Raw genomic sequence first — 26,331 nt, forward strand, 5'->3', positions numbered from 1 at the left:
TCTTCGGCTTACGCAACGGGAAGTTCTTAGAGGGGAAAGAAGAAAAAAATGGCGGTTCGCCACTTATTGACATTGAGTATCGGACGGATCGTTCGGAATGATCGGCAAGGACAGTCCGCGAAGCGGAAACGCTCTTACGAAACGGAATTTCTTATGGGACGCCGGGCATTCTGTTACGCGATCCCCGCGATGCTGCGTAGTAATGCACGTTTCGAATCGGAAACAATGATTTCCGCGGCCGAGATAATCGTTTCGGTGAACGTATAATGCCGGCAATGAAATAAACATCGGCCTGCACGACAATCGGGGCCGACCGAACGCTCAACAGGCGCTGCATTTATTTTTTGCCTCGACGCAACGACGCGTCGCGACAGCGCCGCTTTTTTTTCGCTTTATCTTTTTCCGCCGGTATACCACGATCGCGATCGATCGGATGACTCGCGTGCCGGTGACGCGCGATTTCTACGCTGAATACGGAATCCCCTCGAGGCGACGTCTTCCTCCGATTGTTTACGATGCCACTTAACTGGACAAGTTCAAACGAACCGTGGCAATCTTTCGATGAATCCCAATTTGATCATCGACGTCATTAGCCGTCGTTAACGGCGGTCTCGACCGACGCGCAGATCACTGTATTTCTGCGACGCAAGTGCGTTTATCGGGAGATGTTGATCGAGCGATGGCGTCGGTCTCCGGTGGAAGCGTTGGTAAGTTCGATGTGTCGCGAAATTTATTCAATATTAATATTAGATTCACGGAACCCGTCGATTTCACGGCATCGAATCGTTTAAATATTATTTAGCAACAGTTTAAATCGTCTTTGATGCAATTATGCGAATACGCGATACTCTTCAAGCTACAATTTTCGCGATTTAGACGAACACGTAGTTCTCTAGGAACAATAATGTAAAGTGTAGAATAACCTTTCATAAATGTTAACCTTTACACAGCTCATTTATATTCTATATAACCTCCAAATCAACCAAACAGATCGCAAGTCCAAAAGCCAAATAAACTTCATCCCTGTAAACGTATCTCCCGCTGCAAGCTCTTCCATAAAAAAAAGAAGCAATACCAAAAGCAAGCCTTCCCGAACAAAGCGACGACTTCCAAAGCGAAATAATCCCATTCGGCAGATTCCGAGACAAGTTTCGCGCGAGATTGTTCCAGGGGATCGGGACCGGTCTTCGACCGGCTAATACGGTGAGAAGAGGATAGGGGGTGGCTGCCGGAGAATCAATATCGCAGGAGGATGGGTCGGTGTGTGTGTGTGCAGGCAGGAAAAAGGGGAAAGATCAGGCGTAAACAAAAATTCCCGGCCTCCCAGCGGCCCCGGAACGTGAGGGAAGGATAATGGAAGCCAGGACTCGGCCACGGGGATGCTGTCGGCGGTAGACAGGGATAAAATAATTCCAGCTCCATCAGGAAGCTAATCTCAGGAGGGTTAATCAGCGGCGGAGCCGAAGGAGGCGTCCGTAGCTGACTTTCGAGCCGGTAAACTTATTCCGCGGGCGTGCCAACTTCAAAAAGGAGGTGGCGCTCGTGTAATTACCGGACTACGGACCAGAAGACACCGCGTGTCCCACGAGGATCGCGTCGCGAGGGGGAGCGGAGACGAGCCCCGTCGGAAGGGGACGCCGTCCTCTTGTCCTCCCGCGAGAGGAACCAAGAACATCCCCGGTCTAACGAAATTCCGGCCCGGGGAGCGGGGGCGGGACGCTTGTTTTTCTTCGGCGAATAATTTATGGGGCCAGGTTTAGCGGGTCCGGCCCCGGCAAAAAACTTCCCGGACGTGATTCGACGGGGAACACCGTGCCGCCGCGCTGATAACGAGTCGGCCGCGAGTGGAGGGAACAGATAAAGGAAGAAGAATGTTTTGCCACGGATCCCGGCAGCGGAACGATTCTTCTTGGCCGGCTGACCGTATCGAGCTCCGATCGGAAATTCGGTGACTCTGGCTTCGGGGATTTATGGCCGGAAAATTAACAGGATCGTCGAATGTTGAAGCTGATGCTCGCGATCTAGAGAGATAGGGATATTGCCCGGGAGCTATTGCTTCTGATAAGAGAGATCCGAGTCGGATACGTTGGTTTCCCTTTTCGTATTGTTTCGCGCGAATGAGAGGATTTTCTGCGGGATTAGCGCTGAGACTGAAGTTAAATTGACTCTTTGAGATCTGTGGAAACTCCAAGGTTGCCTATCGAGCCTTGAATTGATTTGCAATTCAGTTTGGTTATCGCTGAATCGATTTCTTCGGTAATTGCTCGGAGTTGTTATCTTTGTAATAATTGCAAGGAAGAAATCGGGAATGGATCATTGTGACCGGCTAGTATTCGCGTCAAGTGGGAAGGTTTCTATTGCTTGTTCGAACGTTTCGCACTTTTGAGACGCATTCGTGAATGCTCAAGGATGACGGAAGAAACTGTAGTTTCTTTAGTTAGAGTGATTCCTATGAGGAGGATATTTATATCTTCATAAATCTCCACGCCTCGATTACAGGCGATTACTTGCCTAATACGCTCGAGGTTCGCAAGAAAATTCGCTGTGGGAACTTTTCCGACCGAGTGGTTCGTTTTTTTTATGTCTACGATACACGAACGCAAGAAGAGTGTTATTAATTCTCTGGCTCATCGTCGCGGCGAGATATTAAATGTCTATAGTTCTGGTCGATCAGTGTTCGGGGAAAAACGAGCGGGGTAATTAAAACGTTGGGAAAAATACGCGGGCGGTTATTAAAAACGAGCGTTATCGGTTCCATTAAAAAGCGGCGGGCAGAACTTGTTGAGCGAGGGGCGAGGAGCAACAGGATCGCAGTCGCGCCCGCAGCTTCCCTCGAATTATAAGTTTTTCGCTCGTAAGATCCATCCGGGACGTGCTAATATTGGCACACCGAGTGATTTTAATTTTACACTTAAGGGAATCGACGTTATCGAGTTTACTCAACGGGCCGCGGGATTCCAACCGGCTCGTCTCATCTCATTTTCCTTTAGCCCCGTCCTCGCCCCCCTCTCGTGACCCCTTATTCTCGTTCGATCACCAGCTCGTCGCTATCTTTTTCCGTTCGCGGCGAACTCGCGCGAGAAGTCACTGGTTGAAAACCGTTCGCGCAATAAATCGCGATAACGTCCTGCGTGGACAATAGAAAGATCAAGGGAAACAATTGTAACGAATATATCCTTGAATCTTTTGATATAGTTGATGTAGTTGATGTAGATTGTTTTATTTCGATCTATTTCCTTGGAAATTAACTGCTTATAATATCGTGAACTAGTGAGGATTTCGAGCTAGATTTAATAAATAGCTCTCTGAAACTGTAGATAAAGAATATAAAATTCGTTTCCTTTTATGATTAATCAGCGATTAGTTCCGAGGACTTTGGAAAGCGCATTCACCTGGATGCTGTCTTATGAAATTTTCTATAAACGGTTCCGAACGAATGTGTATTTTCTTATGTAAAGTGTTAGTGAGCATTGAGCGTTATCTAATAGTTGGATAGAAGTTTTTGTGTAGTTTACTCCAGTTTCCCTTTTTACGCGTATGGATTTATAAGAGCCTCCGGCTACGCCTCGTCTTTACGCAATGTTATGTAGATCGCGTACTTGTAACGTTGCGCAACACAGAAGAATAAAGACGGAGTAAAGTTGTTGTGTATATTCGCGAAAGATATTCGCGGGGACGTTAGAACGTAGACCGAACACGCGACGAGGAAACATACGTACACCGGCGCGATGGGTTTCACGAGGGAACACGTTTCCACGCGAAACGACGAGCGCGGGGATGTCATGCCTTAAAATGACGCCTGTAACCGAGACAGTAGCGTCATTCATAAACGGACGACGTAGCAGATAATGTGCTAAATGAGTTAGTAAACAAACTTGTACGAGAATCTTGACTTTGATCTCGCCATGGTTAGAGCAAACGTTCCGCTCGCTTGAGATATTCCGACGGTGGAGTTTCAAGTAATGATGATATAGTAGTGGAAGGTTCAAGGTGCAGTTCTGAATGCGATAATTAATCTTGGGAAACTCGGCTGGATTTGTTGCGCTGCTTAAAGTCCGTTCCGCGTGCCGAGCCTCTCAATCTACCACTCGAAACTCTCCCATTCACGAAAAACCCCTTCGCTCGAACCTACAACTTTTCAATTTTCGAACACGAACGTATCGTTCCTACTCGTCTTCGATCGCATTCTTACGACTTTACCGTCGATTTAACGTATTCTGGAAATATTAACGAAACATTAACACATCCTGAAAATACCTTCGACCTTCACTGCGATCCTCGGGTTTCTCTGTACGATTCAATTCGAATCGAAATACTCGAGAATGATGGATATTTGCCGGTATATGAACGGGAAGAACGTCGCAGAAAAAAAACTAACGTGCCACGGTTTGTACAAATGAAAACGAGAATATACACGAGCATTTCGCCGACCTTCAATCACGTCCCTGAATGCTCAAATACCGTATACAAATGAATTACGCAAGATCGATAGATCGGAACCGACGTCGCAAGTCACGACCGCGGCGCGCGGCGTGGCGCGGCGCCGGCGAAACGTTCTCCCCGGTCAAAACGCAGTTAATAGTGGCGAAAAGGTAAACGATTCGGAATACATTTCGCCGGTGGGCGACGGCCGCAGGGGAGCGGGGCGCGGGCGGGTGGGGGAGCAGCAACTGCGACGAAAATTTACGTTATCCGGCATCGATAATACGCGAAAGAGTGGATCGACCGAGCACGACAGACGCGGGCCGTTTGCATAACTTAATAGCCATCGTAAAACTCGGCCACAACGGATGTCTCCGCGATTTCCTCCTCGATTGTTATGCCCCTCAATTTCCTGCGATGGAAACTGATAGACGCTCGAGCCGTCCCGCGATTTTCACGGCGGAGCGATATCGCGGGGAACTTTTTTTGCGGCCTGTCTCATGGGTGGCCGCCATCTTGAACGGATACTTAACGAGTATCGCGATCAGTTTTCACGATCTTCCATCTGACGCTGGAGCAACTTACCTCCGGCTCGGATTTAATAACGTCGCTAAACTTAAACTCTCTCTGTCTCTCTCTCTCTCTCTCTCCTTTCTTCTGTTTTATTATTGTTGTTTATCAGTCGCGCGTCATTCGCAATTTCTTATGGTTTACGTTGAACTCCGTTTTTCGTCGATTTCACGATATTATAGGACATAACGCGCGTATTAGAATTGTTATCGAGGAAAGTGTGGAGAAGAGTGGTAGAGGAGTTTCTGGATGGAAAAGATTACGGGCGATTAATTGTTGCTAGAGGAATTTTCATTGTTCGGTATTCCCCGCGACTCCGCGAAGTCGGAAGTACTAAGGGGACGCCCCCATTAATTATTCACGAAGTCTATCTTATCGCGCTCGGTGTCCTCAAAAATTGGTCGCCGCGCGCATAAACTCCGCAGTCCATTAATGACTGAGAAACCGCTTCGGTAATAAGCGTTCGAGTACTATCGTTATACTCGGAAGGAACGGCTTTCAATGGAACCGACTAGACTGCAGCGCGCAGAAAGGCTTTTCAAGTTACGTAATCTCCGAGAACCGATTCCGCTCGACGCGGAACGTTTCTCGAATTATGCGTTGGCGTCACCGGCGTTTTCTGCGAGGTGACAGGCGACGCGGTCATTCCGGCCGCTTGAATTTCCATCGGAGATTCTGCCGATTGTTTGCGCACACCGTTTCCGATCAGATACACGGGAAAGGAGAAAAGGAGAGGAGCGATTTTGCGATGCGCGAACGGGAAGAGAGCTTCCTGTTCAGTTACTGTCCCACGATCTTGACCCGATGACATTCATTCGTCAGAAGAAACCTTTGCACGGGAAAAGAGTCGACGCGTGTATGTATGTAAGTACTTAACACGGTATTCTCCTGCGTTGTTCGTTCGCAGTTACGCCTGTGGTGTAATCGCGCGGCGAGAATGGACCGCCATTTTGTCGGACGAACGGCCGCGCGGCGCGCGAGTTGCTCTTCGAAATGGCGGAGCGACGCGCAGCGATCCACTGGCGACCGAAGCTTCGTCACAACTTGTCGATGCATCGAGAAGGATTGTGATTTATAACAATCATTTTCAACGGAAATAGATAATTTATCATCTCTTCCTAAGAAATCCCGTCATCCTTTCGACGATTCAACCGTCCAGGCTATTTTAAGAATACGTATCACTTGTCACCAATATTCTCCGTCATTTCGATTCAAGAACAGATCGACGGGGCATTTGAAATTCAAATCGTATCGCAACTTTATCGACGAGGTAGATTATTCACGTATACCTAATAATGTAACAGAGTTGCAGAACGATACCTGGACGATAACGGTAGCGCGATAGTTTGTCGGAAGGATCGTGCAACATTTGCACGCCAGTCCCCATAAATTTTGAACCGTCAACGACCCATTCCGGGGAAACGATTTGATCGACGGTTTCCTCCGGGTATCGTCCGCGAAGACAGACAGTCTGCCCGGCAAAAGTCCGAATTGATCGTATACGACGGGGACGGGGCATTAGCATAATCCAATGACTCGAGAATACGTTCGTGATTTCCTTCGTGGCTCTTATACGCTTCAATCACGGAAACGGCTGACATACATTACCCGCGCGCGCGGGCCGAGCCGGATAAATAATGAAAAATACAATATTGACATTTTGCGCGCGGTTGCCCGGCCGGCTCAATTATTCAGGCACCGGGCCTCGCCCCTCGGCCGGCAAACTTCTAATATATTATTTAATAAACACCGCCAAGGACTCGGAAAACAATCGCGCAATCCTAGAGCAAAAAGCCGGTGAATTATTCATGGGGCCCAGGGCCTCGGTACGTTTCGATTATACGAAATTCTACTTTGTCGCGTTCGCGCGGCCACCTCGGAAATTCATTACCGGCTGGGAATCTCGGCGAGAGAGCGTCGCCGGGCATTAGCAAACTCTTCTCAGGAATGGTGACATTTACTTTTTTAAATCCAGGAAGCGAGGAGAAAACCTCATCCCGCTTTTAATCTTCAAAGGAACGATTCGCGCGATGCGTCGCGCAGTGAAACGCGAATAAAGAGCTGGCCTTCGCCGCGCCGATCCCTCAGGAATTACGAGGAAAAACGTCTTTCGGATCTCGCGAAATGTACAGCGACGCGGTTGAAATAATTACGCGCATTTACCCGTACCCGTTCTTCTTGCACAGCGAAGTTAAGGAATATTCCTGCCGCGAGAAAATGAAAATAAACGTTCGCTCGCGGACGCTTATTACCAAATACATTGCGCAACATTGGAAAATATATAATACACGACGAGCTAACCTAACCGACGACACTCGGCCAGTTTACAAACACAATTCGTTGACGTAACGAGCCAATCAGACGAATAAACAAAGGTTTATTTGCGAGTAGGTAGAATAAATTTCGCCCCGACCCGAAGATACGACGCTATTCTCCTTATAGTCCGACTTTATTCGAACCCAGAACCGTGTTAGCGGGAAAACAAAGGTTCGTTTTCCGTCGTAGACAACCGAGGTATATTGTACGCGTTCCGATAGGGATTAGGGAACGCGTCCCACCTGAAACCGACCTTCCCTTACATCCCCTAAGCGCGGGCGTCGCTTTGTTTCGTTGGGGCGCGAGCGGTCCTGTCTTCGCCGGGCAATCCACGGCGATCGACGCGCAACGCCAAGGTCGCTCCTCTCTCCTTGCCCATCGATCCCGACGCATTAACGTCTATTTATAGCGGTAATAAGCAGAAATCTTTATGTAACGCCGGCTAACGGAACTTTCTGCGCCGTGGCACGACCTACTTTTCTCCGGCGCGCCGCGCCGCGCCCCGCTAGAGCCGATTTCGGCCAATTAATGATCCTATCCGCGAGCAACGTGGCAATATCGCCCGGTGAGAAATTCCGAAGCGTGTTCCCCTCCCCTCGCGCCGTGTTCTCTCGCCGCTTGTGTAAACACGGATCGAAAAGGAAAGTGTCGGGATATTTAGAACGGCGAATGGTAGAGGTCTCTAGGCAGTGAGAGTTTCAATCGCGGGAGGTCTGCACCAGGACTTTGATTAATGCTCGACGCACACGTGCGCTGTGATTTGTTAATGAAATTCCTGGCTGCGTTGTTCTCGAAGATACGTTGGCTATTCTACAGATTCGCTATAGACTTTGAACAGTAAACGTACGTTGACTATTCTACGCTATAGACTTTGAACAGTAAACATAAGGTATTTCGGTTGCCTCCGCAAGAATCTTGGAGCAAGCAGCTAACCAGAACCTATCATCGTTTTTTGCTCGTCAGAAGCTAACCTTCAATTCAACGAGAACCCACGAAATACAATCATACAAACAAATCAAAAGTCATCGACACGTTAAAGGCGGAGCTCTTTCTACGACAAATCCTTCAGCTCCGATATCGCCGGTCCCTAGGCACTCGGCTAAACGAGAAGTTCGGTCCCCGTCGCTTAACGCGCTAACGAAGCTTGCAGTTCACTTAAACTTCAATAAAATCCTCAACAGAGCTGAACTTCAGTTGCCTTCGATTCCTGCGTATCCTCGCTCCACTTGTCGGCAATCAAAGGTACTCGGTTTCGTCGCGAGTACTCGAGCCACTCGAGTTCATCTTCCCGCGGTTACAGCGGGATTCAATTAGAGGATATCGCCGGGACGGTGTCGTATCCGCGGCGAGGCGGATTTCCCGAAGAACGAGAACGAGCAACAAGTCAAAGATTCCCGCCGCGTCCCCGCGCGCCGCGCTCGGGAGAGATAGAGCCGGGTTGTCCAGGGGGTTATTACGGTTTCGCCCGCGCCGCACTTATGTCACGTATCTTTGTTTGCACGTACCCCTTCGCGCGGCCCATTCAGCCGCCCCCGGCCGCGGGCGTCGGCGAAAGAAGACGAAGTAACCGGGGAAAAGGTAAACCCGACGATTTACACGAGCAAACGCACCGCGTGCCGCCTGCATGTCGCAGATAAGTTACACTCGTAGCCGTTACCCGGCTACTTCGCCGCCCCGACCCCCTCCGGCGTCCACCCCCGCCTAACCGTTCGCGCTCCTTAATACTGCGACTAAATTTACCCGGGGATATTTGTTTCCCGCCGCGCCTCCCGCCTCGGGGAGGGGAACGAGGCGAGGACTTCGTGAGCCGGCGCGCGGAAAAATTGTTTCCCATTGTCGTTTGGAATTTCTAAGGAGGCGATCGCGGCGTTAGTCGCGCGGAATGGGCTCCAGCAGGATCGGAGAAATGTTCATTGCTGCTGGCTGCCTGTTGGGCCGTTGAATCACGCGCGGGTGTTATATTAGATACGTCCGGGGGAGAGGTGTTAACCCCTCGTGCTTTGATTTTTGGTAGACGGAACTATATGCGGATTTTATTTGCGATTCTTTGGGAATGGAAGATATTCTGTATTGTAGAAGTATGTTTGCTGAAGCATCGTGATTGATAATTGGTGAATAATGTTTCATTTGGATTTAGGATAATCGTTGCGTTTGTTAGATTGTTTGAAACCTTCGAGGCTGATATTGTATGAGACGTTGAGTGAGGTGTGGAAGCGAGGTTTATTGGTCGAAATTGAAATTATTCGATGGTAGATTTTTAGTGTGTAGTGGGTAAGATTCGGTGAGTACCGATAACGATTTTTTAATACGAACCGCTACGCGGGAAAGTTTAACCGTCGATTAAAACAACGAGAACAGGGGCCGAGTTTTAATGAAACGCGAAAGTTGAAACACTCCCGTCAATAAATATTTACGTTTTCGGAGGCAGGAAAATTTCTAGACCGTATCAAACGAACTGCCCACAGCAGCAGTTTGACCGCCATAAATTCTAAGGCGATCGCTGTTTGGCAAACACCGGCCGCCCATGCTCGCGCAGCCCGTAACCCGCGGAAGTTAAATTTCATTTTAAATTGCGTCGGAGACATCTCCTATAAACTGAAACTCCTGGCCCGGCCAATCGCAGCTACCGTACTTCCAATCCTACGCTCGTAAACTGCCTCTGTTTCGTCCATAAAGGTTGATAAACATTTTTCATGCATTCAGCGAAATTAAACCAAACGTCGGCACACCCGAGAAATTCATCGTCCGAACAAGACGCGTCTAATGCGCCATTGAACTGCGGCTCTACGAGATTAAATAGTTTGAACGTATTTATTACGGTTGATGGACGCAAAGAATGATGGAAACTCTGCCGAACGCTAACTACACTTCTCGAATCTTTTCAAATTTCAGTAGTAGAACACTCGAACCACTCAAATTCAATAAAATTCTCCTACCGTTTATTTTCTGAGGTTAATGACACCATCGTTAATAACCAAGACACTCAAATTCAATCAAATTCTCCTGCTATTTATTTTCTAAAGTTAATGCCGCTATCGTTAATAATTAAGACACTCAAATTCAATCAAATTCTCCTACCGTTTATTTTCTAAAGTTAACGCCACTATTGTGAATAATTAATACACTCAAATTCAATCAAATTCTTCTACTATTTATGTTCTGAAGTTAAGGCCACTATCGTTAATAATCCATATACTCAAATTCATCCAAATTCCCCCGCTTTTAATTTTCCGGAGTTAATAACTTGGGCGAACGAGTGTCTCGTACACGATCCAAGACGATTCCATCTTCTCCCAGCGTGGTCCAGACCAGCGTAAAGGTTGGACACCAGTGTCCTAGACAACTGGGGATAGAGGGTATCCGCGAACAATGCGACTCCGAAAACCCACCCCCTTTTTCCCCGGCCGCGAACGATCGAAAACAAACGACACCGATCAAAGGGACGCGACCGGCTGCCAACAGGAAGCAAACACCGGCCGGCGAAAGGGGTTTAATAAAAGCCGATTTGTCGCTCTTTTTATTCGGAACCCGGCGAGAGACGGCGCGAGAGAGTCACGTCAGCGGACCCATTTGGAAAACGGGTTTCGCGGCGATCGCGGCGGGCGGGGGTTGGGGTCGAGAGTCGGACGAGCGCTGATCAACCCCCGAAGCCGCACAGTTTCCAGCGCGTTAGGGTACGTTTACAGCGGAACTGCGATACTCGATCGAACGATGAGAGCGAAACGTGGAAACGCCTGCTATTGTTTTATAATCGGAGCGTTTGCGTTGAAGCGGCGTTTACCTATTCACCGAGGAATAATACAATTGACACTTCGTACAGTTGGTAAACAAATCGCCGGAGAATAGTTTTATTTGAGAAACGCGTGGCAGTCTTCAGAAGACTCGGTATTGAAATATTAAGTGTTAAATCGAACTTATAAATATTCGAATAACATTCATACCTGACATCGATCTGTCAAAGCTAGAAAAATTAACACTAGACTTTCGGATGGTCATTCTACTTTATTCTATTGGCTCTAGGAAGCTACCTGTTCGTTTATAATCTCGATAATTGCAGCGTTAAAATTAGAGTATCTCAATATTCGCATAATTGAACGAATGAGAATCAACTTAAACCGCTAAATAATATTTCAAATATTCAGTATCCAAATTTACGGGTTCCGTAAGTCTACTGTTAAAATTGACCGAGAACAATCTAGAACTACTACGAACAGTCAACTCTGATGTTCAATATCCCTCGCATAACCTACTTAAACACGAAACATCGAGACAAAACACCTCCATCCCCGATACTTGTATCATTTCCGCCGAACAGGCTCAATACGATGAACGTTCCACCGAAACATTATGAATGCGATGTGCCGAGGAACGTTTCCAGCGAAAAGGGTTAACTCCGCTGGAAACGTACCCTTACAACGCGGCCTCCGCCGAGCCGAGGCGTGTCGTTCGCGACATAACAGGGTGTCGTAGCAGTCGAATCCTATTTTCTAGATTTTCCGGCCTTTCCCCTCGTTTCAGAGCCGGCTGGCTCCGTCTGTCCCGGTTCCCGTGGCAGCCGACACGACACGCGGGGGTTGAAATACGAGAAACGTATCGCGGCGCGCGCGCGTACCCGGCGCGGCGCGGTTCCACGCGGCTGAAAGAGAAGTTCACGTCGGAGCGATGGGCGTAGGTGGAGGTGGGCGCGAAAGGGGGCTGCGCAGCGAGCGTAAAGGGAGCCGGTCCCCGGTGCAACAAGTATACGCAATTCAGGAAAGTTGCGCCGCCGTCGATAAGGCAATTATTCGGTTGCGCCGCCTCGCGAGAACAATGCCTTTTGTCGGATGAGGCAACAACGGGGTTATATGGAAGATGGGCCCGGGGCGGAGAGCGTCTTTATGCGAGTCGCAGACACTTGTATCGTTTCGGGAGGAGGGGGATGGCTTTCTTCGACGGGCACGCCATTTGTCGGGCTGGATACAACCGAAACATTTTTGCCCCCGGTAAATTGAATTCGGGAGCGACGGCTGAATGGTTACGCCGTTGGCTCTTGTTCGTCTCGTGACCTCGGGTTGACCTTCGGGAAATTAATCTTCGGCACCGCTTGCCCTGTGATTTACTCTGTGATTCGTTAATTGTTCAGTAGAAATCGCTGGACTTAGTTTGACGTTGATCGTTTGTTAGGAATTAATAGAATTTAGTCATTCGCTGGGACAGGATTTTGTTAAGCTTACATTCGCTTCGAAGCATGATTGATAACACATGAAAGTTTAAGATTCAACGGAATCGTCATATGTTTCTAACTTCCGTTTGAGGACGCAACAGGAATGAGTCGTTCGTGAGTAATTTGTCGAACACGTTAATCGGTGATCGCGCGTGGGATTTTATGAACTCGAGTCATTCGTGCGTTCATGTTACAGGAATTACATCCGCGAGAGATTCGAAGTATTCGAATATTCGCAACACTCGCGAAGGTGAACAAATATTTAAAGATCGATCCACGAGCTCGCGTACCTCAACGCGGAACGTCTTAGACGCCCGTTTCCCGGAAGCCGCGATAATTTCTCCACCGTCGCTGGAAGTAATCGATTTCCAATGAAAGATAAGCGATTCGATCTCGAGCGAGCTCGACTCGGAGTAATCTGGTTTTCTAGGGAAATGTTTTGATGCCGCGGTTATCTTCGATGAATCATCGCAAATGTCGCGCCTCATTGTTCAAACCACTGCGCGACGCGAGCGATCCATGGAATTCTTAAAAATCAATCGCTCGGAGATCCGTGTAATTACCGCGGTACACGGAGTTCCATTTTATCTCGGATTTCCCCGATTAACCGGTGAACCGCAAATACTTCGGTGATAACAGCGATTCATAGAAACGTAAACGAGTAAAGTGTGCACAGGCTTCGCCTATCGATTAAACTGACAACAACTCGCGCGAGCTAGCCGGGGCGAGTTTTCCCGCGGTGAGCAAAAATAGGACGCGGTTATAAGGAAACAAACGCGCGGACACGTTTCAGCTGGGGCAATTTCCCGCGCTTCCGGCGCGGCGGAACGAGCCGGTGGCCCAGCCATCAGCCGGGTTAACTCGATAAAAATGCAATAACTCGGCAGATTTCGCGCGTCGTGCCGAGGGGGCGTGCGCGGCCGGCGTCGAAGGAGTCGACCGAGGGAAAGGAGGATGTTCCCTGTCTCGAATCGCCGGGAATTCGTCTTCTCCCCGGCACGTACGCTCATTTCGCGTTTTTCCCCCGGCAGCCACGTTTTTTAAGATCGGCGCCGTCCGTCGAGCGGCGTAAATAACAATGGCCCCGGCTCGGGCGGACGTGACCGTCGCCGGCTCGTTCCCGCGCGCCACCATCACCTTCTGTCTCTCGCCCCATTCCGCCGACAGGTACGCGCGCCGTCATTGGCTAAGCCGCGCGCGCCCCCGCGGGACGAGGATAAAATATTCTTGCGAGCTACTTACGATCGGGCAATCGCATTCAACGTTAGATTCGCTATCCGCGTCGGGGTCCTGAAAAGGAGAACAACAAGTCAGACATTAAATGGATCTCGGTGGACGACGTTAGGGGATGACGCGACGATTTCGTGAAACAAGGGAACGCGAGTTTATTGGATTGCTGATGATTGCTTGAACGTAACGATGCGTTTTGTAGATTTCAGGGAAAGAAATATGACGTAGGAATATCTTTTGGTAAAATGGAATATCGATCGATGCATTTTGTAGATTTGAAAAGAAATATGGCTTAGGAGTATTTTTTGGGAAAATGGAAAGTTGATGCATTTTGAAGATGTCAGAGAGAAATGCTTCAGGGGAATATTTTTTGGTAAAATGGAACGTCGATCGATTTTGTGTATTTCAAAGAGAGAAGTACTGTGCGTAGCAATGTTATTTGTTGAATTGATTAACTTATTTTACAGTAAAGAGCTTTCGGTTTCATTACTTCGTAACCTTAATAAAGTTGTACAAATTCTGTGGAGCACAGCTGAAACGCAGAGAAGACGCTTCGACTGCGTCAAGTTTTAAATTAGACGGGCCGATAGTCCCGACTCCGGAAAAACTGCGCAGTCTATTCGCCGCGATTTCAATTTCTGCGCGCAAATAAACATGGCCGGCGCTCGGCAGTAAAAACGGCGCAAATCGACCCAAATGGGGCAACGCAATCCGAGACGCAAATCCGCACGGCGGAGAACGCGAGCAGAGGGATGTATTTTCGGTGCGACCGTGTGGGCAGATAATAAGACGTAGCCGGCCTCTCGCAGTAAACGAATTTACGGTGTTTCGGGGAAGTCTAGGATTTCGTTCGGCCGTCATACTTTTCCCCTCGATTTTTGCGCGGCGACCTTGCCGAGAGCGCCGGGCCGCGAGTTTCAATAACCGATCTCCGCGCAATAACATCGTTGCTGGTTCAGCTGCGTTCGCCTATGCACTCACGGCGAACGCGACCGAGCTAAGCCTAGCAGAATTTGAACAAAGTCGAACGTGAATTTGACATTCCTCTTCTACCAGTGAAAACGTTTATCGGCAATACGCGTCTATCCAATTTCCGTTTCCATCGAGCAGCCGGTATCATGAGTTCCCAGAAAAAGTCGCGCCTAATGGAAGCGTTCCATTTGGAGTATCGTATCATAATGCCCTGGCAGCGAAAGTTCATGGAAATTCACGTGTACGGTGAACCTAACGTCGACAAAACGTTATGGAATCGACGAGTCTCGCTTGCACGTGCGAGTGTCGAAATAATTTTATTTTCATACGAGAATTTCATTGAACTTGTAATACTATGGTTTCTTTTTCGATAACTATATGTATGAAATATACAGAACTAAGTGACGTACACAGGAATATTTGAGATAATTATAGTATTAACAATTAGTATTTAATTTCCAAGACGACAGCTTCATGAAGATAATTTACAAATTTCTGTCGATTAATAGAAGCTCTGTTTTGTTAATCGAACTGCAGGAAAGATGGCGATGCCCAGTCGACTTTCACAATGAAAAATAGATTTATTCGTCGAAAAATTAGCGGACGCGTATCAGCTTAGAAAGTCCCCGCTTCTTCGTAGTATCTATAGAGATATTTATTTCATCCTCCAGTAACTCTACTTCTTGCGCGCGGAGAAAATTCCCCCTATTCGTTTTTGCGAGCCGCTCCTTCGCAGAAGCGACGTACTTTTTCGAGGAACCGCTCGTTTCACGGTGGAACACGCTGCTCGAAAATGAAAGTCTGCCTAAGAATTGATTCCGCGTCAACGGGCGGTGTATGTTTACCTGTTCGCCGGGCAGTTTTAGTAAATCACCGGCGGGCCGGCCAGCATCGCGAGCGAATAGCTTCCCGAAAAAAATTGGCTGTTCGTTCGGCGAACGGGTTGCGTAAACCGAGGGACTCGCAACGATGCCTGAAAGCTTCGCTTGGAATCATTCCCGAGGCAGAAAAGTTTCTCGCTCCGACGGAGAAGGAAAGACGAAACCAAGAGAACAGATAAACTTAGAGATCTTGCTAGTTCATTTTCGAGAGTATCCTCTTCGAGAGTATAAACCACTGCAGCTCGTAACAGCGTAGACGATTGAATCTAGAATTTATAGGATAACCTAACGTGCGTCGATAAAATTGATAACGTCCCGTTAAACGCGGTTGCGAGTTTTCTAAAACAAAAATCCGATCAGCACGCGCTAACTTCTAACAGGATCGCCGCTTTGTCTCCCGCGAGTCGTTTCACTTATGCAAATAAGAGAGAAACGATCGGTCGATGCGCGATAGATACGATTGCAGCTCGAAATTAATTATCGCGCGGGATTTATCTGATCATTGGCCTCTGGTCTCGTCCCCGGGAAGAGAAAATAGGCGTTTATATAGTAATTTATAAACGCGGCCGAGGTGAAAGCGTATTCTTCGCAGTTGTTGCAATTTGTCGGCTGACAAACGGCGCGAAGATTGTATCGTCGCCGTTGCTTTTTTTTCGCGTTCGCTCGCGGAGCGTCGGAAGGAACGCCGAGGCGCAACATAGTAGCGCGCTCCTTAATCGAACCCGGGGCAGAAATCGCGTTTCGCAAAAGCGTAATGCAATAAATCGCCGACGGAGTTCTGCCGGATGGGAGCAGTCGGATTAATTTTGCGCGGCGTTGCAACGGTGTAGCTTTCCGCGGAACGATGGAAACAATAAATCAACCTTATCGAAAACCTCTCCGGTCCACGCGAAAGAAAACATCTCGAGCGCGGTAGACGTCCTGCCTCGGTTCTACCGGGTTTCGATAATATTTCCCTCAGCTGTGTAATTGCTGAACTCGTTCCCGACGAAAGTTCTCCTGACACGGCGCCGCAGCAATTCAGCCATTTTCGAACCGCGCCGCGAAATTTCTTCGGAACCGGTTCGAGGTTAAGTGAAATAACGGAGTACATCGATTACACTTATCCGATGCGAATCTACGAACCTACCGGCACAAATGGTCCGTGCGCAATCCTCTCGACATTGCTATAATCTTTTTAGACTAGAACAAAAATACATCTTTATGGAGAACCCGAGATTGCAACGTTGCGCAAAACATAAAGTATACGGAAAAGTCTGTAAAATACTCAAAGTGCAGTATCTTAAATCTACCGGGAAATCGCTGCAACTTACTTCGAACTTTCCATAAAAATTAGAACACGTTTCTCGAGATTCGAACAGTCTCTTACTCTTGTATCTATGCGAACGGATTTCATCTGCAGAAACGCATTCAGAATTGACACGCTACGATCAAAATTCTCAGCTGAATTTCTCACGTATCCAGCAGTTTTATTGTTGAAAGCAATGGTCGCTAAAAGAAACATTATCGCTATCGAGACCGAAAGAAAGCTATTTCTATCCACGCCATCTGCAGAATTCTCTAAGAGGAGCGAAGAACACGGAGGAAGACGATCGCGCCAGGATAGATGATTCGAAGATCAACGATCCAAAATAATGGAAACTTAAGCCGCGACTGCAGTGAACACGGCGGCGAAGATTCCTGCCCGTTTATCCACGGGAATCACTGCGGTCGTTGTCTCGCCGGGCCGCGCTCTCTTTGCTCGTGGCTGCACGTTCAAATTCGACCGCCTCCGGCTGCTGCGGTTCATTCATCATCCCGCGCAACGGAATCCACATAACTGGAACACCTTTCATCCATCACGTCTCCGAGCAGCCAGACGGCTTCATACGATTATCCTGATCCGCAGTGCCTCGATCTTTATTTCGCCTGAGCCACCATGCGACGCGACGTGTCGTTTTCTCTCCGCCGTTATTAACCCTCCCCGGAGCGGAGTCACTTCCGGGGACCAGCGGTGTTCTTCCTCGACTCCGATGACCACGGTACTCAACGACGGTACACCGTATCGCGATTAAAACTAGAACTACCGAGCATTTAATCCTTTGCGCTCGAAAGTTTTTCACTGGAAATATTCGACAATCTTTGATAAAATATAGACGATGCTTGTCGCGACTGATGTGAATAATTTAATCGGTGAATTAAAGGACAAAACTATTTTACTTTGATATTTCGCGTAGTGACGCGTTGTACGAAGTTTAGTTTTAAGCATCAAACTTTATAATTTTACTGTATGGAACCGAGTTAATACGATTTACCCTTTGCGGGCGGATGTCGGCATTTCGGTAAGATGAAAAGTTTAGATTTGGAAGACTAAGTCGTGGACGAATGATCTAATTAGTCGAAGAGCAAGAGATCGGCGCGTGTTTTCTCTTTTTCTGTTGATTGAGCAATCGATGTATAATTTAGCTTCATATGTTGAAGGTTTTTTATATTTCGAAGAATCCTCGTCCGCAAAGGGTCAATATACAATTCCTATAAAAACTGTAACAATAGATTATTTTCAGTTTCTGCAGACATTCGTTATAGTACTGAAATGAAACTATTTATCTTCAAAATCATTTCGAATATTCAATGCTTCGGAGATATCAATAATTGCTAAACAAAAAAATCGAAACCAGTCATTTTGATTGATAGTTCTAGTGTTAACCTTTTCGGTCATGGCGTCATCGTGAAAGAAGATACTAAATAAATGCTTGATTGTAGACCCCAAATATCGACATAAAGCGTGCGTGGTATAAGGATGTTTGAAATAGATATTTTTAAAATAGGTTGTAATATTATGTAATTTTCAATATTATTACTAAGAAGGATCATCGTTTAAAATGCATTTCAAATGAAACATCGTGCTAATGCAGAGTTATCGTGGAAAAAGTGCAAAAGCAATTCGGAGTGCAAGAGGTTAATAGTCCTTCGATCTAGATTAATTCGAGTTTGAATTGTTCTTCCTTCTTCCTGCGATCACTCGCCTTTTACCGTAGTCGCAATTACGCAACACTGCTTGTTGCGGTTAAATTAATTGTATATAACCCGTAGCTCTCGAACCTAGATTAATTCAATTTTGATCTTTTTGCTCTTCCTTCTTTCAGCGATCGCTCGTTTTTCGCTGTGGTTGCAATTATGCAACGCCGCTCGTTAGATTAAATTGGTTGTATATAATCCATAGGCGCTGGATCTGCTTCAGTTTAATTCCGAACGTGCGCCTCCTTCCTGCGATAACCAATATTTCCAGGACATTGCCGGTGCGCAACGCCGCTGAAAGTTTGTTTCTTTTCCCGTAATTACCGTGTAAAGATGATTAAACGGGTTGCATAACACGGACACGCAATCCATCTCAATTAAAAGTTGTCACGCGCTGGTTTGATCGCGACGCGTACGAGGAAGGGTGGCACGGAAAAAGGAATACGAAGCGGAGCCCATCAATTTATCATTGGGCGGATAAGGAACTCTAAATCCCCTCTCCGGAAACTCTAAAGTCTCTAGAAACTTTTCCCCTTGGCGATGCCACTGCAGTGCGCATCGCAGCTCTGCGGAATAATTTCTTGCCCCTCTGTAAACCTAAACCAGACACTCCGGATGTTCTATCCTTAAACAATTACCTCCTTTCGATCCTTGAAAAATCGAATGTATTCACTTATCTCCTAATCCATCCCATTCAATCATTTTTCTACCTAACACCTATTCATTGACATCCGATTCCTATGCATTGCAAATGTCTCAAATTTGCTTTCGAAGAAATCTATGAAATACCCAAAGCATAACGCTCTTCGGTCAAGTTGTCGATGCTTCACCCGCTTTTTACAGCGTTCATTACAAAATATAATACTCTATCACAACTCTGTTCTACTTACATTCTCCGAAATCCGTACTTCCATAAGGATCGTCTAAGATGTCAGACACTATACGATTTGACGCGGTGAAACTATAAAATCTGACGTTTAACGTTGATCTTTGTATACTGCGTAAAATATCGAAATAACTTCGTTCCTCGATGTACCTGATTTCCCTTCAAGTTCCAAAGAATATCGCCCTCGCCTCGTCAAAAAATGTTGAACATTTCTACTGAGAAACTTCCGAATGCAAAGGGTTAATGTCGAATTCTGCATAATCCCTCGATACGTAAAATAACGAAATAGCTTCGTTCCTCGATGTGCTTGATTTCCCTTCAAGTTCCAAAGAATATCGCCCTCGCCTCGTAAAAAAATATTCAACATTTCTAGCGAGAAGCTTGCGAGGGTTCAATTTCAGTGACACGTTCGTCACAAAGGATCCGATCCATCGATCACCTAAGCGAAGCACCCGAATCGGCTCGGCGCCCTCGAATTGCGTCGAAATGCTGACCGATACACCGGCCCCTGAATAGCACCCTCGCCGTAGCGGCTGGCAAAACACTCCGGCGTCCTCGTTCGTCAAATCATTCGCGACAGGCGGAACCGGGCTGGCCCTGTTTTCAGCCTAAGTTGTTCAGCCCGTATCGCGGCGGAGCGAGCGGCCTAAGGCTTCGCCGTTATTGCCGGAAATTCGGAGTCGGGCTTGACCGATCGGCCTGGCTCACGAGACTTATTGTTAGCGTGGCCGCGGCGCGCGCTACAGGCTGCGGCTCCCCGCTAAGGTTTCACTATTATTGGCTAACCGATAGGTTACCGTGTCAATCTGTCTAGACTGACACGTGTCGCATGATCGATAACCAGCCCCCGCGCCGGCCTGCTCTCGATCACCTTCGTGCTCGGGGAAAAACACCCGGGGAGCAGGCGTTGCGTAATCGGATGAGAATCGAAACTCCGACGCGAGATTTCTGCGTGGCGCAGCTAGTTGTCCGCGGAGGACAGTTAGCTTGGATTTCTGCGTGTGCCACGGTGGGACTTCCTGGTGCCGGAAAGTGGTTTTCCTCTCTTCTTGTTCCTCGAGTTGCTCGAAAGGTTCCTGGCGCTTATGTGCGATGCGGATGAATGTTTTGTAGGATACAGCTACTTACGTGTGGCAATATTTTTGTTCTTATAATTACTGGTGATTAACCAGTTAACTGTGTTTGACGAGCATATACGTCATCGCGAAGCTTGACACGATACCAATTCTTTCAGCGATGAATTCTTCATGTAATTCTTCTTTGTTTCGCTCTGATCTTTCATTAAAATATACACTACGTGCATTCGTCCTACGTTCGATGAATACACGCTCCATTTTATTTTATTGTGCGCAGAACGAGAGGTTTTTCCAACTAAATTCCACAGTTAACTGGTTAATTGATTAATATTAAACATAGTCGACGGATCGGAACGACTCATTTCTGGTTTCTTCTTTTTGCAATTGTCAACCCTTTGCACTCGAGAGGCGACTGAAGGTACCTGATTCGACGCAACAAACTTGTGAAATGTTGAATTCGATATTGAACCTTGCGTGACGTATCGTCACAAAACATCGGAATAACATAGTTCTCTCTCTTAATTTATCTAAGATAATCAATTGTGTTAGATGGGAAGAATATCGTTAATATTTAGTCAGAAAGTGAATATTTGTAATGGAAAAATTATCTCTTTGAGAAATTATGAAAAACATTGATTCAGCAATACGCGAGGTGGATTATAAATCAATTGAAGTCTCGATAGATGCACCGTTGATGTTTATAGAACGTCGGAAACTCAATTTAAGGACCTTCGCTCATTAAGATTCTACATTCTCGGATTTTCTTGCAGGCTACGAAAGAATTATTGTCGAAGTAGCCCAGCTCAAGACGAAAGTTTATCTTCTCATTAACGGAAAGCAAAGATAAATGTAAACATTGTTAATGCGATATCTTCTGATTGAAGAATTTCAAGGATATTATCCAGAATCTTGACGACCGAAGTTAATTCGAAGATTAAACGGAATTGCCCCTTCACGGAGTCCAACGAAGAAAATTCAATTCCCCTCTCGAATAAAGAGATTTTAACGACGCACGCATTAGTTCTCTTGAGGAACTCTTCAGGGAAGCAATTACCGAGGATTTACACGTTTTTGACGGTTACGGTCCCGGCGATGCACCGTGTTCGCGAGGTGGGAAGCACTCCGCGGCGATAAACCCGAAAAATTTATCGCGGCTTGGCACAGATAGCCGGCCGTCCGGCCGTAGGACGAAGATTGAAAAATATTTAACCGGCCGCGCGGCGAGATAACGTTAAATACCGACGGCGCGCTATTCAAACACGACGCCGCGCCGTGTCGGGAGCGGCGGGACGAGTCGTTAAACATTTTCGACAGGCCCGCAGCTATCGGCCATTTAAAGTACCCAAATATTTTAGGCACACACTCGAGAGTGCCGCGCGCGGCCAAAATACCCGGGAAATCGGTGTGTTTACATCGGTATCGACGCGCGGGGATATTCCGAAAATAGCGCGGGCTCGCGCGGCCGCAAAGTGAAAGCCTAAGATAGAAAACGGGCCCTGCGTGGTGCACGCGTTTCACGGATTCCGCGCGGAGTCCGTGAAAATTATGCGGGCTCTCTTAAACGCGACTCGGTATGCGGAAATCGACTTACTTCTCAGCTACGGTCGGCACAACTACTTTGTTGTTAATCATTTATTAAGGGAAAAATTATAGGCGCATTCCATATCAATCTTTGCTTCAAAGTATAATGATTGATAACAGAAGAGTAATATTTAATTTGCATTGAAAAAGATTGAGCAAACATCCATGCTAGTTCAATTCTGTTTGCAATCTTCACCACGTGTCTGACACGTTATTGTAAGGCAAAGGGTTAACCCGAAATATGAAACCTTTGAAATATATTCTTGGAAATATACGAAACCTTCAGCAGATCAAGGTAATATACATCAATTGCAAGAATTGAAGAAATCAGGTATTTTCTGCTAGTGTTAACGCTACAAGCACAAATATTACTCGATTCTTTTGATTTCAAATGAAACATTCTCTGCTACCAATAATCATACTTCACGGCAAACCAATACACCCAGAGTCTTCCTCCGTCTTCAGTGAATTATCCCTAAAGTAGTTATATCCGTCACAAGAGAAACAAATCGTTAAAGAAGGAAACCAATGAGAAACCATTGAACATCGATGTTCGAAGTCCACGAAGCGAAGTGACATGATTCTAGGGGCAAAGCTTCGCGCCGCGTCCCCGAAACAATTTCCAAACACCGCGGGCCTTGGCGAGGTGGTGAACTCAGGGTCGTCGGAACCCGCGACGCGACTCGCCGCTCACATTGTTCGAGCCACGGATGACGTAATTCATAAATATTCCCCGACAATTGGCCTCCTCCGGATCCGCTGTTCCCCTCCGGGCCAGCTACGCGGTGTCCGGGAAGCGCTTAAGAGATTAAACCGGACGGTTCAAAGTTCTTGTCTCCCGTGTAAACACTTTAATGGAGGCGAGGAACGGGTCGTGCACCTGTTGCTCCGGCCGCGGCGGCGGCGGCGGCGGCCGAAAAATATTTCGAGCTCACCGGGTATCCCACCGCGAACGGCGACGCGGCGCGGCGCGGCGCGGCGCGACGCCCGGCGTCGATGTTTCGCGCGGAAACTTCGCTTTTTGCCGCAGCCGATTTCCCCCTTCCGTTACTTCCACGGGCCATTAATAAAATTCGCGAGCACGTGTCCCGGCGCTGAACGCCGCGCCGGTTCCGCTGCAGGGACCGGTCGTGTTTCATGATCCCCGACGCTGAGTTCCGTGTCCGACAAATTTCTCGATCTTTTTCTGCCGCTGAGAAATGGGGGCCGGGCGACGAACGACGCTCGGCTCGCCGTTTATCAATTACGTTGAACACTTTCTATTTCGTCGGGAAACGGAAGCAGAGAAATCGAGATTTACTTTGCAGCTATTTTCTTTCGACCCTGTACACTCAAATGTTTTTCGGTGGTAACGTTCGGCGTTCCTGAGATACGGACGTTCTTTGAAAGTGACTAACGGTGGAATGTAGGTTGATAATTATAGCGATGATTAATAAGAGTAGCGGAATGACCGTTTTTGGAATTGGGAGAATAGAATTGCGATGGAGGAAGAGTTTTTGTGATGAATATTGTAAACACTGCGCTTCGAGTGTTGTTTGTATGTTCTTTCGTATGCGTTTCGTGCAATTTTACACTCTCAAATCTCCCGTTAACGTGTGAGTATCTAATCTAGATGATTATCATATAAACGATGATGTGCGGATAAGAGAAGCTTTATGAAGATTCCAGCGGAGCTCATCGGTTACTAATAGTGTGGAAATGGAACTAGCTGTCGACTATGTAATTGAATCGATTTTCTAGAACAACTCGATGCTACCTTGTTATACGAGGCGATTGTGCGCGGTTATTAACGGTAACAAGCTGAACGCGGCTGAACAAGGATGAACATTAATATTCATCGGATGTATGAATATTGCGAAACGATTCCATAACGATAATTCATCGGTAATACGCGGGGAAGAGACACGCTTCGAAAAAGAAGGAGGAAGCGGAGTTCAGTTTTCGTACTCGAGCGAATCGCGAATTCCACTGTTATCGGCTCGACGAGATCTTCGACGTTTCGGTGGATATTTACAGAACGGTATAAAAGAGAGGGGAGGGGGAGTGATAGAATCGAGGGAAAAATTCCTTCGATTATACCGAACGAGCAGTTTGATCATTCCTGGCTTATTTATGGACGTAATTATGAAAGTAGCCTAAGTCATATTTTTTTCTTTTAATTTAGTTTAAAATAACGTGACGTGAAATAACTGTTTTTATAATTATTGACGTATTTATGGAGGTAATTATGAAAGAGGTCTAAATCATATATTTCTTTTTGTTTTAATTCAGTTTAAAATAATTGATAAAACTTTCTTTTTAATTTCGACTTCGACCACTTTCATAATTACGGACACATTTATGGACGTAATTAGGCGACACATTTTCCTGCACGTTGATCGCGAGCTAATTCACAAATGATTTTCGAAAAAACCGCGCGCGATAGAGAAATTCGTAACTCAATCCACGGTGACCAGCGACATTCGCGGCTCGAATGTTTTTGTTTCGACAACAATGCCGATGACGCAACAATAACAGCGGGCATTTATCATCGTCATCCCGCTTATGAATAATTACGTATTTCATTAGCCACAATGTGAACGCGATAATTGCCGAGCACGCCGAGCCGGAAGCGGCCCTCGCCAGTTGGCGAAATTAATTGCAGAAACAGGGAAAAAAGGAGGAAACGGAGATGAAAGACAATGAAGCCGGCGTCGCGCGGAACAGAAATCGCCGGAGAAACCGTCGAACAATCGGCGATGATGTAACCGGCAATGTTTGATAAGCGACTCGCGCGTTCTTGCGACGGCTTCTTGACATTTTTCGTAATGAACTGTGCGTCCGACGAACCGCGTGACGAATCATCGATCGTACTAAATACTCGGCGTGAAAAATGAAATACAATTTTTTCCCCAATACCTAACGGTTAACCTTTACAGCGACTATAGAGCTGTCTCTCTTCTTAGAAAATTATTAACGATAAAATAACCTTAATCACCGCGATTGCGAGAGGAACGATAGGGAATAGTGCCGATGGAACACAAGAAAATATGGAACGCAAATCCGTGTAACCGTTCGAATCGACAATTTTATCACTCGAGCGTGTCCTTTATCATAAATCACGGGATTCACTCTTACTCGAAATATTTATCGTACAAGGGAACAGGATATAATCATATTCCGAATATTCAAGACAAGACACCGAAGATTATAAGGAAACATTCAAACGGCTCTCTGAATTATTTCCTCCGAACGGGGAACAGGTGGCGCGGGAACTCGGAGATTTAACAAATTCGGTTGACAAATCGACGAGTCATCGGACGAGGATAAACCGGGGACCGGCGAGATTCGTCGGAGATTAGGCAGCGACGACGAAAGGATCGTCCGCGCGGTGAACGTCGGGATGATAGCCACGGTCCAGCCCGAAGTTCTAGTGACAATTACGTTGTTGTCGCCGGAATGTATTGCGTCAACGTGGCCGCTCGATCGAGGATCGATCTCCCCGCGGCTGGCGTCGATAGGACGACCGAGGGCGCGGGGAACAGGGCCCAGGGAGATCTAACGATTATTTCGTAACCATAAATCATCCGGCAACGAAACCGGTTCCAGCGGATTCACTGACGGCTACCACTCGGTATTTCCGATCAATGAATTCCAGGATACCGTAAATCCCGGCCTGCGGACAAATCGTCCCCGTTCCGGCCTGAATTCTTGCCCGGTAACTTCCAATGCAAATTAGACGCTCGCTAATCTACATCCTCTAATTAAGCGAGCTTCGGGTACAATGCGTGGGCCGGACTACTTGCCAATTCTTTCGTTGGAATTCAGCGAGTGAGTTTTTCGGACGGAATTAGCAGCGAAGTAATAGGAGGAACGCCTATTAGGAACGTTGGTAGATTAATTAGTTTACTGATTGTTCCGGGGTTTATTGGAATTGCCGATTTATAATGTGTTTATGGCAACTACCGTCTGTACTTCAGCTTAGGAGCTAATACGGTTAAATTCAGAAACGGAAAATTGAGAAAATCATTTCAGAAGCTGTAAGAAGAGCTTTCTGACCTAGAAAGTTCATTCTGAGCGAAGAAACGAGTAAATGCTTCGACAACTAAAAGAAATACTATTTATTATATCGAAATTGACAAGAATCAGAAAATATCAAGAAATCATTCGCTGCCTTGTTGCAGACTCAAGGAAAGTTTCATCTTAAAACGTGACGCA

The 26,331-nt window shown here is 46.9% G+C and overlaps 1 protein-coding gene across 2 annotated transcripts in view; it reads right to left on the reverse strand.

Moving 5' to 3' along the window:
- Pdk1 (Phosphoinositide-dependent kinase 1) overlaps nt 1-26,331 on the reverse strand; it is a 678,796-nt gene that overhangs the window by 198,640 nt on the left and 453,825 nt on the right. For both annotated transcript variants that reach the window (XM_076369545.1, XM_076369546.1), the window contains one exon: nt 13,754-13,801. In XM_076369545.1, coding sequence (XP_076225660.1) covers nt 13,754-13,801 — 48 coding nt within the window. The remainder of the gene's footprint in view (nt 1-13,753; nt 13,802-26,331) is intronic.

The sequence above is a fragment of the Nomia melanderi genome, chromosome 7 (assembly GCF_051020985.1).
Source record: "Nomia melanderi isolate GNS246 chromosome 7, iyNomMela1, whole genome shotgun sequence".
Lineage (NCBI taxonomy): Eukaryota > Metazoa > Arthropoda > Insecta > Hymenoptera > Halictidae > Nomia > Nomia melanderi.